At 37.5% G+C, this 18,021-nt stretch overlaps 1 protein-coding gene across 1 annotated transcript in view; it reads left to right on the forward strand.

Annotated features, from left to right (window-relative positions):
* The window catches only part of LOC126101096 (putative ATPase N2B), a 91,406-nt gene that overhangs the window by 37,248 nt on the left and 36,137 nt on the right, over positions 1 to 18,021 (forward strand). Inside the window, exon 4 of the mRNA XM_049911772.1 lies at positions 16,431 to 16,602. Within this exon, the coding sequence (XP_049767729.1) occupies positions 16,431 to 16,602 (172 nt within the window). The remainder of the gene's footprint in view (positions 1 to 16,430; positions 16,603 to 18,021) is intronic.

Raw genomic sequence — 18,021 nt, forward strand, 5'->3', positions numbered from 1 at the left:
AATTATTTCCAAAACTTACAATACAGTATAAAGTTTTAATTAGTGTTCTTTATTGTTTTTTTTTCAGTTACTATTTTCTTTACAATAACAGTTTTTTAAGCTAAACTAAATATTGGTATTAAAGAAAAGTTGACACTGCTAATTGGGGGTTGAAGTAATGCTCTAGTTGGTTATTTACAAAGTAGTATGTCAAACTAATTGCAGTAGAAGCACCTATTTTGATATACATGTGAAGTAATACAGAAGGAAAGTGTATGCAGTGGCAAACTGATTGGTGGTATAATCGAGATCTTGGTTATATTTTGCTTTCGAGTGGGCGCAGCCAACGAATGTGACCCGAATGATGATCTGTGTTGTAGCCCAAAATGTAGGTAGTGTTGGAATGAGTGTCTCGGTGTTCAGTCTCAGCTCTCACATTGATAACAACAGTTTCAAAAACTTTGTGGGGTATTTCCATAACATCCCGTCCAAGGTAGTGTTAGCCTGGAACCTAAGATTACAGTTTAAATTTTACGGAACAGTGTTTTACATTAAATTATTCTGCACAACGTTACTTGATTATGTCACCATGTAATTTCATGCATGTGATGTGCTGACAAACACTATTTTCTCATTGGTTCTGCCACCATGTCTAATCAGTCAACAACACCAGTTCACTTCTGCGATTCCATATTTCATGTCATTTTCTTACAACATAATTTTCAGTGCACTGTATGCTAATATTTATGATTTACATTATTAGATGCACTTCTGATATACACTTCAGTACCCTAGATACACACATCAAAAGAAGTTTTGCATCACCCAGGCTCCCAGAACTCCTGAAGATAGACGTTGACTATGGATATTGTATCACAGACAAAGTCCCTTTGACTGTTCAGAGATGTCACTAAACCCACCCAAAGATGTAAACAACCCTGCATGAGCAGCGCCTATTAGATGGAGGGTTCCAACAGCTGATCAGTTCCAGTCATTCCACCAGGAAGGAGGTACACGGCTCGTGTTGTCTATAGTTCAACCATCCCTAGATGGTCAATACCGTGGTTTGATCACATCTGCATTTTTACTTTGTGCCAGGAAGGGCTCTCAACAAGGGACGTGTCCAGGCGTCTCAGAGTGAACCAAAGCGACGTTGTTCGGACTTGGAGGAGACACAGAGAGAGACAGGCCACCCAAGGGCTACTACTGAAGTGGATGACCGCTAAGTATGGATTACGGCTCAGAGAAACCGTGACAGCAACACAACCATGTTGAATAATGCTTTTAGTGCAGCCACAGGATGTCGTGTTATGACTCGAACTGTGCGCAATAGGCTGCATGGTGCCCAGCTTCACTCCTGACGTCCATGGCGAGGTCCATCTTTGCAAGCACCGCACCATGCAGCGAGGTTCATATGGGCCCAACAGCGTGCCGAATGGACCACTCCAGGATTTACATCGTGTTCTCTTCACCAATGAGTGTCGCATATGCCTTCAATCCGACAATGATCGGAGATGTATTTGGAGGCAATGTGGTCAGGCTAAATGCCTTAGACACACTTTCCAACAAGGTGGAGGCTCCCTGATGCTTTGCGTTGGCATTATGTGGGGCTGAAGTATGCCACTAGTGGCCATGGAAGGCGCTGTAACGGCTGTACGATACGTGAATGCCATCCTCCAATCGATAGTGCAACCATATTGGCAGCATACTGATAGGCGTTCATTTTCATGGGTGACAATTTGTTCTCCCATCGTGCACATCTTGTGAATGAACTCCTTCAGGATAACAACATCGCTCGACAGGCGTGACCAGCATATTTTCCAGATATGAACCCTATCGAACATGCCTGGGAGAGATTGAAAAGGGCTATTTATGGACTACATAACCCACCAATCACTCTGAGGGATCTACACCAAATCGCCATTGAGGAGTGGGACAATCTGGACCAACAGTGCCTTGAAGAACTTGTGGATAGTATGCCACAACAAATACAGGCATGCATCAATGCATGGGGACATGCTACTGGTTATTAGAGGTACCAGTGTGTACAGCAGTCGGGACCACCACCTCTGAAGGTCTTCCTCTATGGTGGTACAACACGAAATGTGTGGTTTTTATGAGCAATAAAAATGGCGAAAATGATGTTTATGTTGATCTCGATTCCAGTTTTCTGTACACATTCCGGACCTCTCAGAACTGATGCAAAACTTTTTTTGATGTCTGTATGATTATAATGTATGTCAATCTCTTTTCATTGGCTTACATATTCCATGGCTTTACAAGTTCTTATGTTACTTTTTTGACATTCACAATCATGTTTGCTTCTGAATATGTCAATACCTCTGAAATTGTGGCAAGGGCAGTAGCCAAGAACAAGTTTAAATTGCTGCAATTGAAACATTTAAAACATTGTATCTTACAAATATTTCGTTTTTTATTATAATTATGTTAAGATTCCTGAGATTGTGATTAGGATTGTAATGAAGAACATGTTTTAAATTGCTATAATAGAAATGAGGAGTTATAACATTTACAAACCATAAAACATTTTGCCGTTTTTGCTGGTGATGGCATTCCCTGTCTTTCTCGCAAATATTTCATATGTCAACATAAAATTTATTTTGCAGAATAAAACATTACAAGTGAGCTATCTTATTGGCTATTGATGTGTGACTCATCATTTGTCATGTTCATTTCCCGTAATTCATTGTGCAGTTACCAACTGCAGCATGCAGCAAAAGATTGATGTACACCATAAGGGCCCTTTTACCAAAATTTTCAGTGAAACAAATCCAGACTTCTAATACCAAAGCAAACTTTTCTGTCTGGAGCCTTGGTGACGTCTGTTCCATGATATCAAAGCATATACGTTGAACACTTTGAGGTCTGGCTGCCAAGGGTGTTATTCAACTGTCCGATACTGCATATTGTCAGTTTCCATGAATTCTGTACAGCAGGTTCTATTGAACAGAATTTAAATCACTTTATTGCTGTTGAAAGATCTTTTTTTTAATAATATCTTGCAAATAAACATAAACTTGCATCTATGACAATTTTTTTTGGACGGAAATGAAAATGTGTTATTTTCACATTAACAAAAATATTTTTTTCCGTTTTAATTACCTAAACGGAGATAAGATTAAAATTTGTTGATACTAAAAATAAAACTGTTTGAAAATGTGGTTTTCTATATTTAAAATTGGTTATAATAGAAGGAAACATTCCACAAAGGAAAAATATACCTAAAAACAAAGATGATGTGACTTACCAAATGAAAGTGCTGGCAGGTCGACAGACACACAAACTAACACAAACATACACACAAAATCCAAGCTTTCGCAACAAACTGTTGCCTCATCAGGAAAGAGGGAAGGAGAGGGAAAGACGAAAGGATGTGGGTTTTAAGGGAGAGGGTAAGGAGTCATTCCAGTCCCGGGAGCGGAAAGACTTACCTTAGGGGGAAAAAAGGACGGGTATACACTCGCGCACACACACACACACACACACACACACACATATCCATCCACACATATACAGACACAAGCAGACATATTTAAAGACCAATATGTCTGCTTGTGTCTGTATATGTGTGGATATGGATGTGTGTGCGCGCGCGAGTGTATACCCGTCCTTTTTTCCCCCTAAGGTAAGTCTTTCCGCTCCCGGGACTGGAATGACTCCTTACCCTCTCCCTTAAAACCCACATCCTTTCGTCTTTCCCTCTCCTTCCCTCTTTCCTGATGAGGCAACAGTTTGTTGCGAAAGCTTGGATTTTGTGTGTATGTTTGTGTTAGTTTGTGTGTCTGTCGACCTGCCAGCACTTTCATTTGGTAAGTCACATCATCTTTGTGTTTAGGTATATTTAAAATTGGTTAGTTACATTTGCTTTAGTGTGAAAAATTTTGAAGCATTCTGGAAAACAAAGTCATACATCACATTCTTTACAATACTACCTGCCACTTTGCCACATCTTGCTTTGCTTCTTTCTGTACAAACTTTACATCTTCTATGAGGACATTTTGACTTCTCTGAAGTTGGAATTAGCTTAGCAAAATATCTTCTACTGAGTCTATTTACAAATAAACTGTTTTGGTTGAAAGTTTGTTCAACCAGGCCACCTTTGTTAACCAAAACGTCTGCCAGTTCAGCAATGAGCTCAACAAACTATTTATTAGTGGGGTTCAACTTTTTTTGTAGACTATACGAATTTATGACCATCATGATGAAGAGGAGACAAAAAAAGAAAACCTTCTTCTACCACTTTCTTTGTTTCATATCGAAAAAGTAGTAGCCCATTAGTTGGTTGCTGTGTTTCACACCAGCCTTATTTTTATTGTAATCCATGCACAGTCAGGGTGCATCTTCTCTATGATTCGTAACTGTGTTCCACCACTGACATTAGATGCTTTTTTGTGTTTTGCTATCAAAATAAATACATCCTTAGTGTCAGTCTCTGTGGTATTAGATCTTTAGCGAGCCCTTTTCTATTTTTTTAATTGCCGTATCCACTGTCTTGGTTTTGTTTCTCCAAAACTGATGAAGTATTACAGGGCTAATGTAAAAATCATTCATGCGTACGGAGTGGCCATTACAATAGAAACTTTCATACAATGTGTTTACTGGATGCAAAATGTTGTTATTAGGGTTTACTTGACTAACAGAATATATTTCAAATTTCAAGATGTATCTACTTTCACTTGCACATGACATAACAAAAAATTGTGTGCCATATTTGTTAGGCTTCTTTTTCATGTAGATCTTGAAATGAAGTTTTCCATGAAAATGGCAGACTCGTTCCTCTACAGTAAGATTTTTCTCCTGGTTTATATGCTCGTTCACTTTTTGTCAGGAATATATCAAAGATAGGTCTCACCTTGTGAAGGACCATGCCCTTCTCGATTTCTTGAAATAAAACTTGCATTATCTATGAGATGTAATGTTTGCAGGATAGGAAAATAAATGAATGAATAAACAAACAAACAAATCCTCCTGCAAAGGAGGTCTGCAGTACGGAATTTGTAGACCAATAGTTGGTCAGTTTCAGTTTTATGACAAGGCACATATGTAAAACCACACCAAAAAGCTTCTTACGTAGTTCACACAGTTTCACAGTACTCCACTTACTCCAAACTGTGTACAGCTTGAGGTCCCTGTTGCATTAGCTTGTTAATAGTTGTTCTACCATAGCGGTGCATGCCTCATTTTTCCATCTTCAGCTGTTTTTTGTCAAAAGTGTGGGTAAAATGATCAAACATAGAAGAGTTCTGGTTAATTTGAATTTGAATTCTACCAGATTCTTCAAAAACTGGAAGCTGTGGAGCGGTAATGTCATCATTTGTCAAGTGCACAATCAAAAGTAGAAATTTGATAGATTGAAATTGGGGGGGGGGGGGGGGGGATCTGTGATGCAGCATCATTGTCAGCACCTTTATCATGAAGACTTGCTCACTCTTCGTCAGAAATGCCTTCTTCTTTTACAGCATAAATCATAAAAATTAACTTCCTGGTGTACACTGGGCAATATATACAATTACAGAAAAATAGCTTACCATCTCTGCTTTTGAAACTCAGAAATTAGTTCGTCTAGCTCAGAATTACTATTGTTTAACAAAAACTCTTATCATCGTGTAAGGCCATCTAGAAAACAAACACAAAGTTTGAAGCTGACAACACAGACAACAATTGAAGTGCATTGCTGTGCACGTGACCTTGTGAAGTGCTGCGCGTGGAAACTAGATGAATCGGCATGCAGCGAGGCAAGTAATGTGTCTTTTATTAGTGACAGGTGTTGCCACCTGTATTTTTTTTCCTTGGTAGTATGAACATCACAGATCTAAAATAAATGTTGAGATACATTTACAAAGCTGAGAAATGACCAGCATAGCTCCTACATCAATAGTATTTTTGGAGTAAATCCACACAATTTAGGAGCTATGTCACTCATCTGGGAAGTGTTAAGTGTTGTTTCATTTACAGTCACTCATCAGGAACTAGCAACTCTATGAATTTTAATGTTTCTCTTTGCAAGTGACAATGGCCATACTGCCCAGTGTAAACGTATACTGCTTCCATGATTCTAGTATTAAGTAAGATAACCATGTACTTCAACATAATGTTTTTATTGTTACACTATTTACTCTAGCTAGAAATAGCATTACACCTGTGGTAAGAAGACCTGTCCAGTGCTTTTATTTGCATACATCTTTTCAATTTGTTGCTCTTATTCCAGCCTCCCAGCAGCTACGCATCAGTTGCAACTTATAGTTAAGACAATTGAAGAATGAGTAGAAATATGGCTATTTCGAATTTTCTACCAAAAAATCTGTTCTTTTTTAATCATTCATGTATTGCTTTTAATTTCATTTAATTGAGAATGTGATAAAACTATTTTTTAAAAAAATTTAAAAGTCCATGTGATTTTTTTGGTTCTAGGCTTTTTGAAAAACTTGACTGGCATTTGTTCATTCATGGTGTTCGGTAGATCACATCCACAAGCATAACCTACAGGGATTTCGAGGGAGTCAAAGTATATAAGGAACCTAATGGCAAGAACCTGATATTTGAAAATGTGTTATCTGTGATTTTGGGCTCAGCTGCAGTTTTATTGCATTTTTGTATGATCCCAACTTTACTGTGGATGTATGATCCATCTGCCCACCCCACTTTCTTATTTTAAAGAAGTAGATGTGGCACATGATAAAGACATAAGGGTACTTTTAGAAATAGATGTGGAAAGTATTGATATTTAGTTCAAGATTTGAAGTAAAATCAAGAGGTCCAGAATTTTTTTAAAACTGATTATATAAATAAATAATTTGCTCCAGATGTAGTTTTAATTAAATTTTTTGTACTATAAATAACCTTCTTGATTTTATCAAAGTACATATTTACAACTCAAATTGAGACTACATCCTTGACTGTCCAATACTTTTCTCTGACCAAGTTTTCAAATTTTAACTTCCCATTTCTTCTCCTCATCTTCCTTCTTCTCCTCCTCCTCCTCCTCCTCCTCATCATCATCCTCCTGTTCCTCCTCCTTTTTGCTTGCATTAAGTATTTGCCTGTTATGCTCTCTTGGTTGAAATTATTGATCTTTCCACATTCTTCTTGGTCATCCTAAATATCTCCTGTCCACCGGGTAATAATTCATCATTAATTTTGGTCTTCTGTTGCCTTCCATTACACACTCATATAGCCACGCATGTTAATATGACACTTATGGGATTAGAGCAGGTGCACTGGCCCCGGATAGAATCTGCTCAGGAGATTAATGACGAGAGCTGATGTACCGGCCAGCTTGGATATGTTTTCTAGGTGGTTTCCCCACATTCACCTAGATGAATAGTGGACTGGTCCACAAGTCTCACCTCAGTTACATCATTTGCAAACATTCAGAAAATGTTCGCACTCTTGATACTACAGACAGACAGTTTGGATACATGTATTCCTCTCGCAGGGGGGTAACGAGGTGGGAACAGAAATGGCATCCAGCCATCACTTAAATTAACTGTCTGTTTTTAACCTTGTCGACCCCACATAAGATGTGGGAGAAAGGCAAAAGAAAAAAATTCTGCCATCTTCAGTTGAGACACAGACTTTCTAGTGTTCCTTTATGCCTACATCTTCTCATTTAAGCTTTTCACACCCAGTCCTCCTCTGATGGCAGCATTCCTTGTCCTACTGGGTAGTGTGTACCTTTGTTCTTAGGAACTGCATATTTTATACTTCTTTGTTCATTTCTGTTTCTTACAGTCCATGACTCCCTTTCCCAAACCATTTATTGTATTTACGGGTGAACTATGTGTTTGTAAGGGCACTAATGCAGATGGGGTGTCATAAGTGGATATATTTCTCATGTACTCAGATTCCCTCAGTATTCTACAAGCATTAAAACTGATAGCATGTCCAACAGAGAAGATAGTCCAAAATGAACAAAATTCTGTTCTGCTCCTGCAGCAGGAGGAGGAGCATGTATCAGCCTTTTGTGTATTCAGGTACCATCAAACGGGGTGATTTTGAACGGTTTTGTCGTTATTTTGTTTATAACTTTCGTATATATTGTTAGATTAAATTGATTGTTATGGAAGTGGTAGGGTATATGTGTAACGAATAAAATATCCCTGAACCAGAAGGTGTACGTGTAGGTATATTTATCTGAGGCAGTTAAATAAAGTGTCCAAAGTCACCCCATGGATTGGGGTGATTTCGGACACATGTGTTTTTTAAATCTCTGTCCAAAGTTACAGTATATAGAGGACAAATTCGGACAGTTACTGCCTTTTTTTAAAATTCTGCATGCTTTTTATTTGATTTTGGTGACATTTTACACATTTTAAGGGAGCTATTTGTTACGAATAGGTGATATAGAATGATATAATGAATTTTATATATTACAGATAAGTTTTTATTTTGCAAGAATTTAAATAAACAGTCTCTTTGTTCACTTCTGCACGAGCTCATTTAATATTTTCACTTAAGCGAATGGATAGATCTTCTGACTGTCGTTTGAGGAATAAATGCACCCATTCTTCTCCTGGCAAGATATTATGAAATTTCTTCTCTTTTTGGCTAGATTTATCAAGGTAGCCTTTAACTAAATATCTAATATCCAATTTAGTGAAGGGAAATCCCCAATGTGCAGCTCTCAAGATACCTTGCTTCAACATTTATTCTTCTTCTTTATTTAGCACTGGCTGTCCTCCCATTTTTTTCGGATGCGCTTCCTGCACTTTATTTTGTAGAGTTGATTTAGGTATACCATACAAATCGCATGCTTTTCTGTGCGATAATTTACCACTCTGTGTATCACAAACAGCTTTATCTAAAAGTTCCGGGTCATGATTGCACCATACTGTAGCACCTTTCCTGCTCTTATACGTTCTTGGCATTGTCCGAAATCACCCCACACAGTACACAGTTTTACAAAAACCATCGTTATTTTATAACCTTGCATGAGAAACTCGACAAACTTGTACAGAAATTGTCTCAATGCTGTTAGCTACTGAGTGCGTCGACAATTACTGTTACAATAACTTCCCGCTTGGTGCAGCAATAGAAAGTTTCCACTTTACGATAATGCATGGATTTTTAACACTGAGACTGTTCGTCAATTATTCACCTAGGGAAACAATTGATGCAAAATAAAAGTTGTGAAAAGTGATAAATGCAATCTTGCACTTAAAATAATTGGCACACAGATGTTAAAATAAGTAACTCTTTGTTTCTGTGCAGTACCAAAGAGCAAATAAGCCATACTGTCCGAATTCACCACAGTGTCCAAAATCACCCCGTTTGGTGGTACATGGGATTTTAGGGAAATGAGCATGTAGATGTCAAGTATGAGATGACATTTCTTTGCAATCTGTATTACTGAGTGAGATAGTGTAGTGATAAGGTCTCTGGAGCCACATTCAAGAGACCCTGGATTCTAAATCTGGTTTTTCATGGTGTCTCTGAATTGCTGAAGTTAATGCTGGAATAGTTCCAAGGAAAAGGAGACTGTCACTTTCATACCACATCTTGAGCTAGTGCTGCATCTCTAATGACTTCATTGCCAGTGGTACATTAAACCCTCATGTTTCTTCCTTCTTCTTACACCTTACAGACTATCAGGTTGCAGTTGAGTCAAGGAATTTCTTTCTTTCTTTCTTTCTTTCTTTTTTTTTTTTTGGGTGGGGGGGGTGGGGGGGTGGAAGTGCTGTTTTCCATGGTATAATTTATACCATTTGTACCATCCATCCACTCTGGCATGATAAAGCTACCTTCACGTCTCTGAAAAGGGCACTGTCCATTATATCATGAGATGATACTCTGCTGAGAGGAGCTCCCAATATGTAATGCTTGTGGCTTATGGATAAATCTGTTCAGTTTTTAACAAGAGATAAGAGGGGACATACCCACAATTTTCGTTAATGATGAGTGTGATGAAAAATTTCAAAATATTGTGTGTTGCTTGGACTGCAGCCTATGCTTCTAGTTGAGAGAGGGAGAGGGTGAGGGGGGGTTCATGATTATTATTAATTAATAATGTAATGTAACTATAGTATAAGTTCTTAATGTTTTATCTTTTTAGTGTTGCTAAATGCATAATCATCGATGACGATGTCATCATCATCAGCATCACTGGCTGGCCATTTGTATCTTAGATGCTAAGCAATTAAGTTGTGCAGTATTGATTTGAACTGGAGAGCAGTCTGCCTCAAGATATGATTTTTATGATCTTAAATGTTATTTTCATCATTATTACAGTACCAGTATAGAATCTTCTGTGTGTTATTTCATCTGTTTCCTTCCCTTGCAGTCTCAAAGCAATGAAACAGTAGCAAATAACTAGAAGCCTGAAGGAAAGGGTAAAAGGGAAAGTTGAAGCTAGTAACCAATAAATATTTTATATTGTTTGTGACTGTAAATCCCCCCCTGTCAAATGTGAATGATATGGACCATTTTAAAAATTCAGTATGGTTTTATGTTGTTGTCTGTTAAAATCAAAATCTCGCCAAAAGGGCCTTGAAGCACAGTCCCTTAAATCAATCAGCATTTAAGTGTATCAGCCTTGGGGCATGAGAAGTTTGTAGATCTGGTGTATTCCTCTTTTATAGTCTTGTTATTATGTCTGCTTGATTATGGGTGGACAGGGCAGATAACAACTAAAAGTTCATAACTCAAGACATAATGTGAAGTAGAGTACAGACAGTGATTGTTGGTACAATTAACAGTTTATTACATACACATCCAATATAATCCAACCATTTCCTGCCAAACTCTTGCTGCATGTAGATGAGCCAACATTACCTAGTGGTGGCAAGTTTGTGTATTGGAATAGCAGTCTATAATTACAAGGGTGATTTGAAAAGTTCTCGGAATCACCACGAGAGATCAGCGCTAGTGCAACGAGTAGTTCACGCGATATACATTGGACTGTTGCCTGTAAACACATGCCACATCAGTGCTCTTGGAAGAGAGCTGTGGCAGTGACATGGCTCTGTTGTTCCTGCGTAGTGATTTGCGAAGTTGGAAAAAATCAAGGTTTGAGCAGTGATTAAATACTTCGTAAAGGAAATATGAAAGCAAAGGACATTTATGCTGATTTCTAGAATACACTGGGGGACCCCACTCCTTCATATTCAGCCATTGCCAAGTGGAAAAATGAATTTAAATTTGGTAGGGAGAGCTTAGATGGTGATCCGCGCAATGGTCGGCCAAGATGTGTTACTACTCCAGAAATCATTGCAAAAGTGCACAAAATGGTCATGGAAGATCACTGATTGAAAGTGCGTGAAATTGCTCACGCTTGCCAGAAGTCATCTGGAAGGGTATATCACATTTCAAGTGAAGAATTAGAAATGAAAAAATTATCTGCAAGATGGGAGCGGCAACTCTTGATGCTGGATCAAAAGCGTATGACAATGGACATATCGGAACAATGTTTGGCCCATTTTAATGAGAAACGAACAAGATTTTTTGTACCGGTTTGTGACCGCAGATGGAACTTGGGTGCACTACTATACCCGAGAGACTAAACAACAGTCAAAGCAGTACTGGTTCTCCACCACCAAAGAAAGCAAAGACAATTCCTTTGGCGGGGAAGGTCGTGGCATCAGTGTTCTAGGATGCGAAGGGGATTCTGTTTCTAGATTATCTCCCCACTGGGCAAACAATTACTGGAGAATACTATGCTAACCTCCTGGACCAATTGCAACAAAAGACATGTAAAAAAAAGGGCAGGTTTAGGAGAGCAGAAAGTCATCTTCCATCAAGACAATGGGCACCTGCACACGTGTGCCGTCGCCATGGCAAAATTACATGTACTAAGGTATCAGTTGTTGCCACATCCCTGCCTTATTCACCTGATATGGCTCCACCAGACTTTCATTTCTTCCCAAAACTGAAAATTTTTCTTGCTGGACGAAGATTCACTTCAAACGGAGAATTGATAGCCAGAGTTGACAACTATTTTGCAGCCCTGGAGGAAACTCATTTTCGCGATGGGCTCAAGGTACTGGAACATCGCTGGACCAAGTGCATTAATCTACAAGGAGACTACGTTGAAAAAAAAAAAAAAAAAATATAACTTTTTTCTGTTCTGTTCCAAGAACTTTTCAAACCACCCTCATATTTTCATTTGTGCAATGTGAAGTGTACCTCTAATTAACTGGACTAATACCTCTAAGTATTGGATGCAGTTCACCATAAAGGAATCAAACTGGCCACAAGAACATTTAGGAGCAATCCTATTCCCATTCATTTCATACAAATAAATGTGCTGTCAGCTCTTTGTGGGCCCAGTATCATTCTAATTTTGTTTTCTATTACAAGTACCTAAAGGGCACGCTATTGCTTGTCCATTCATGGAATGACATTTTAATGGTCATTTGTTGTGAATACCTTTGCAGTTCACGTGAAGCTAACTACTGGGCCCATTTCACTTAATGATCCTTAAACACAAAGCTGTGTGTGATCTTAAGGCCTCTGATTATATTATGTATTATCAAGAAAGATTGTTTGTCATTTGTTCCAGTTCCTTTTGTGCCTTCCAACATTTGATTCGGCAAATGTGCCTAGCTGACACTTCCTCTGCCACAAAGTGCAGAAAAGACTGTGTCGGTTTACTGGCCACCAAAACACATTGGAATTAGGGGAAATGAAACATCTGATGAAGAAATGTGGGGGCCTGTATGGGACACAGCATCAAATGGCATGCCCGTTCCTTACTGCCTGTCATCTAGTTGAATCAGAAAGTATTGTGCCATTGAAAGGAAGAGTAGCCGAAAGTGAGAAACAGAGGATGTGGCCAGTGAAAGTAATTTCCATCCTTGGCATATGTCCTTCCATTCAGTGAGATTGGATGAGGTAGGTCTGGGCCATCTACATGTAATACATTTTTCTCTAGTTTTGGAGCACCTAAATGAAACACGTTTTTCTTTCTCAGTTTTAAACATGGCTGTGATACGACAGCCATACAAGAATATGTTAGGTATAAAACAAACAACCAGGTTTCAACACCAATTATTGGTGTCATCAGAAAATCCACAAGTATCTAAACAGATCGTAAATAATCATTAACGTAGAGAAGAACTAGGGAATAAACAGTTTATATTCTGAACAGATTTATAAGAAATCAGTACTTGCATGCAGTTATTGACGAACAAAAAGGACGTGATTCCATCAATTAAATTATTTAGATTTAACATTAGCAGCCATTGGCAACAAAATTTCTTTCAGTATTTTTCGCAAAGAAACCTACATTGATCAAATAGTGCTCTCCTGTTCAACACGCCCTGTTTCTTACAAAATAGCCTTTTTCATTTGTCCATCCATGGAGCTGTTTCTACACTGTTAGTTGGCAAACATCTTGAAGCTGAGGTTAATTTGATTAAAACTGTTGCAGTTAATAATGGATATGAGCCAACTGTAGGGGATAACATTTTCAAAAATAAGAGTGCGATGCATTCAGCGATGTGACGTCACCAGGAATTCCATTTTCTGTAGGTCTCCTTTCACCGGTTGGATAACTGGCGTAGATTTGGGGCACATAAGTCACTGAAGTGACATCAAATTGGAAGATATACACCCCAGCCACTGAGCCATATGAAATTATTATTATTCTTTCTTTCTTTTCTCAGACGTTATGTCTGGTCAAAAATGGAAAGTGACACGGACCTTGATCAAGCGTGACTTCCTTTTAACTGTACGGTATATGTTACATTGCATTTAGGAACTTTCGGGTAATTGAACATGTATCAGTAATTGCGGATTTCTGTAGTTGTATATATAAGTTTGGATGTAGCTGTATTGCATTGTTGTACTGGTGGATATTGTGTGGTATGACTCCTGTAGTTGATAGTATAATTGGTATAATGTCAACTTTATCCTGATGCCACATGTCCTTGACTTCCTCAGCCAGTTGGATGTATTTTTCAATTTTTTCTCCTGTTTTCTCTTGTATATTTGTTGTATTGGGTATAGATATTTCGAGTAGTCGTGTTAATTTCTTCTTTTTATTGGTAAGTATGATGTCAGGTTCGTTATGTGGTGTTGTTTTATCTGTTATAATGCTTCTGTTCCAGTATAATTTGTATTCATCATTCTCCAGTACATTTTGTGGTGCATACTTGTATGTGGGAACGTGTTGTTTTATAAGTTTATGTTGTAAGGCAAGCTGTTGATGTATTATTTTTGCTACATTGTCATGTCTTCTGGGGTATTCTGTATTTGCTAGTATTGTACACCCGCTTGTGATGTGATCTACTGTTTCTATTTGTTGTTTGCAAAGTCTGCATTTATCTGTTGTGGTATTGGGATCTTTAATAATACGCTTGCTGTAATATCTGGTGTTTATTGTTTGATCCTGTATTGCAATCATGAATCCTTCCGTCTCACTGTATATATTGTCTTTTCTTAGCCATGTGTTGGATGCGTCTTGATTGATGTGTGGCTGTGTTAGATGATACGGGTGCTTGCCAGGTAGTGTTTTCTTTTTCCAATTTACTTTCTTCGTATCTGTTGATGTTATGTGATCTAAAGGGTTGTAGAAGTGGTTATGAAAGTGCAGTGGTGTAGCTGATGTATTTATATGAGTGATTGCATTGTGTATTTTGCTAGTTTCTGCTCGTTCTTGAAAGAATTTTCTTAAATTGTCTACCTGTCCATAATGTAGGTTTTTTATGTCGATAAATCCTCTTCCTCCTTCCTTTCTGCTTAATGTGAATCTTTCAGTTGCTGAATGTATGTGATGTATTCTATATTTGTGGCATTGTGATCATGTAAGTGAATTGAGTGCTTCTAGGTCTGTGTTACTAATTTCACTACTCCAAATGAGTAGGTCAATATTGGTATAGCATAAGTATTTATAGCTTTGTCTTGTTTCTTGCTGTCAATTCTGTTTTCAGTATTTTTGTTAGTCTTTGTCTATATTTTTCTTTTAGTTCTTCTTTAATATTTGTATTATCTATCCCTATTTTTTGTCTGTATCCTACATATTTATAGGCATCTGTTTTTTCCATCGCTTCTATGCAGTCGCTGTGGTTATCCAATATGTAATCTTCCTGTTTAGTGTGTTTTCCCTTGACTATGCTATTTTTCTTACATTTGTCTGTTCCAAAAGCCATATTTATATCATTGCTGAATACTTCTGTTATCTTTAGTAATTGGTTGAGTTGTTGATTTGTTGCTGCCAGTAGTTTTATATCATCCATGTATAGCAAATGTGATTTTGTGTGGGTATGTTCCAGTAATATTGTATCCATAATTTGTATTATTTAGCATGTTGGATAGTGGGTTCAGAGCAAGGCAGAACCAGAAAGGACTTAATGAGTCTCCTTGGTATATTCCACACTTAATCTGCATTGGCTGTGATGTGATATTATTTGAATTTGTTTGGATATTAAGTGTGGTTTTTCAATTTTTCATTACTATGTTTAGGAACTGTATCAATTTAGGATCTACTTTGTATATTTCCAATATTTGTAGTGACCATGAGTGGGGTACACTATCTAAAGCTTTTTGGTAATCAATGAATGCGTAGTGTAGCGACCTTTGTTTAGTTTTAGCTTGATATGTCACCTCTGCATCTATTATCAGTTGCTCTTTACATCCTCGTGCTCCTTTGCAACAGCCTTTTTGTTCTTCATTTATAATTTTGTTCTGTGTTGTATGTGTCATTAATTTCTGTGTCATGACTGAAGTTAATATTTTGTATATTGTTGGTAGGCATGTTATGGGGCGATATTTAGCTGGGTTTGCTGTGTCTGCTTGATCTTTAGGTTTCAGATAAGTTATTCCATGTGTAAGCGTATCAGGGAATGTGTATGGGTCTGCAATGTAACTGTTAAATAATTTAGTTAGATGTGAATGTGTTGAGGTGAACTTCTTTAGCCAGAAATTTGGTATTTTATCTTTGATATTCTTCATTCCAGGAAAACTGAGTGTGATGCAAACAAACAGCTGGAAATTATCTTCAAACTACTATGTTCACAAGAAAATGATATAATCTGTCCATGAACACTTACATTATTATTATTATTATTATTATTATTATTATTATTATTATTAGTGTAGAAATAATCTAAAGCTAAGTAATTTTATGTTGAAACTTCCTGGCAGATTAAAACTGTGACCAAGACGCAAACTCAGTACTTTCGCCTTTCGTTGGCAAGAGCACTAGCCTGCGAAAGGCGAAGGTCCTGAGTTTGATTCTTGGTCTGGTACACAGTTCTAATCTGCCAGGAAGTTTCATATCAGTTCACACTCTACTGTAGTGAAAATTTCATTCTGAATTTCAATTTTGGATAATGTCCACAGACAAAATGCATGATGATTAAAAACAGGTAGACTGGCTTTCTGTGTTCCAATAAGATTTTCCTGTATTTTTATCTTGCATGTGCACAACACTGTTCTCATTAGCATAGACTGTATTGTAATCTCTATTCAGCAATTGATATTCTTCATTCCAGGAAAACTGAGTGTGATGCAAACAAACAGCTGGATATTATCTTCAAACTACTATGTTCACAAGAAAATGATATAATCCGTCCACGAACACTTACAATACTGGGTCGAAATGTGACATTCAGCAAAACTTGTGGACAAGTGATCGACTGCACATTCAGCGAATTGTGTGATCGAGTAAGACTACATGACAAACATAATTATGAGTGCTGTTCGGACAGTAAGTTCTAGTGCTGTCTAGTGTATGGAAGTGTTGAGGTAGCAAAGTGGTTTCAGCATTACTGTGTCATCCGGCTCAGTACAGCTCTGGCAGTGCTGCAGAAACATTGTTGATCAGTTGTTTGTGCCATAACTGTGAACGAAAATGTCTGCTATCATTGAAAATCCTGCCATCTGTGAATTATTTGCTGTAACCAATCTGTGTGCATGAAAGCTGTAGACATTCTTGATGAACTTTGTGCAGTATACAGAGAGATGTGATGCATGATAGTGCTTTAAGAAAATTATGCTATTTATTTTGAAAAGTTTGAATGAATGCCCATTGTGAAGAAAGAAGTGTACAAACCATCTGTTACAAATGAATGCATTGCAACCGTTATTGCAGAATTAGAAAAAACTTGTTGATTCATAATTATCACTTTCCTTTAGATATGGTGGACAGTGTTGTATAAGCTAGTGATGGGGTTCCAAGCTTCTGACCAATGAGTATGAAACAGACTTTGGGTGCTGTGTTAACATTTCTGATGCTGTATGATGCAGAAGGAGATAAATTCCTCTATCAAATTGTGACGGTTGCTCAAAGTTGGGCTGTGTATGTCAACATTTAGACAAAAACCCAGTCTATGAAGTGAGGCCACACTAACTCCCCATGTAAACTTTTTTTCCTATCTTTTTTTCTTAACAGAAAGGGAGTACTCATTGATTTTATGAAAAGAGACACTATAACAAACTCCAAAATTGACTACAAAACCCAGAAAAAAAATCTCAGAAGAGCCATACAGATCAAAAGAGCAGGATGTTGAATTCTGTCATCAGTTTTGTGCTTGGTAATCTGGAGCCAGATACTGCCGTAAGCATGCAAATCATTTAATAGTTTCATCTGTGAATTTTTTGATCATCCTCCATAAAAAACCTGTTTTGTCATCCAATGATTTTTGACTTTCATCAAAAGCTAATAACAAGGCTAAGACTGCAGCAATTTAAAAATGACAACAAGTAAAGGACAGTGTCAAAGCATGGCTTAGCTCACAGGTGGCAGAATTCTACAATGAGGGCACTGAAAAACTTGTTCCTTGATACAACAAGTTCATTATTGTAGGAGTTAGTTACGTAGAAAAATAGCTGGAGAGTTGTAGCTTTAAATTGTATATAATAAAGAACCTTTCAGTGTACTTTTTACTTTTTAAATATGTAAATTAATGGAACTTACTTTCTGAATAGCCCTCATGTTTTATTTTAAAGACTGTAAGTAGCTACATTCTTTTTCAGTAGTTATGGTTTTCTTACATAGCAATTGTTTGTATTGGCATGCAGTTGTAGACTATGATGCCTTCTGGAAGCATTATTCATTTTTGTTTGTTTTTAAATCATATTTGA

Source organism: Schistocerca cancellata, chromosome 9 (assembly GCF_023864275.1).
Source record: "Schistocerca cancellata isolate TAMUIC-IGC-003103 chromosome 9, iqSchCanc2.1, whole genome shotgun sequence".
Taxonomy (NCBI): domain Eukaryota; kingdom Metazoa; phylum Arthropoda; class Insecta; order Orthoptera; family Acrididae; genus Schistocerca; species Schistocerca cancellata.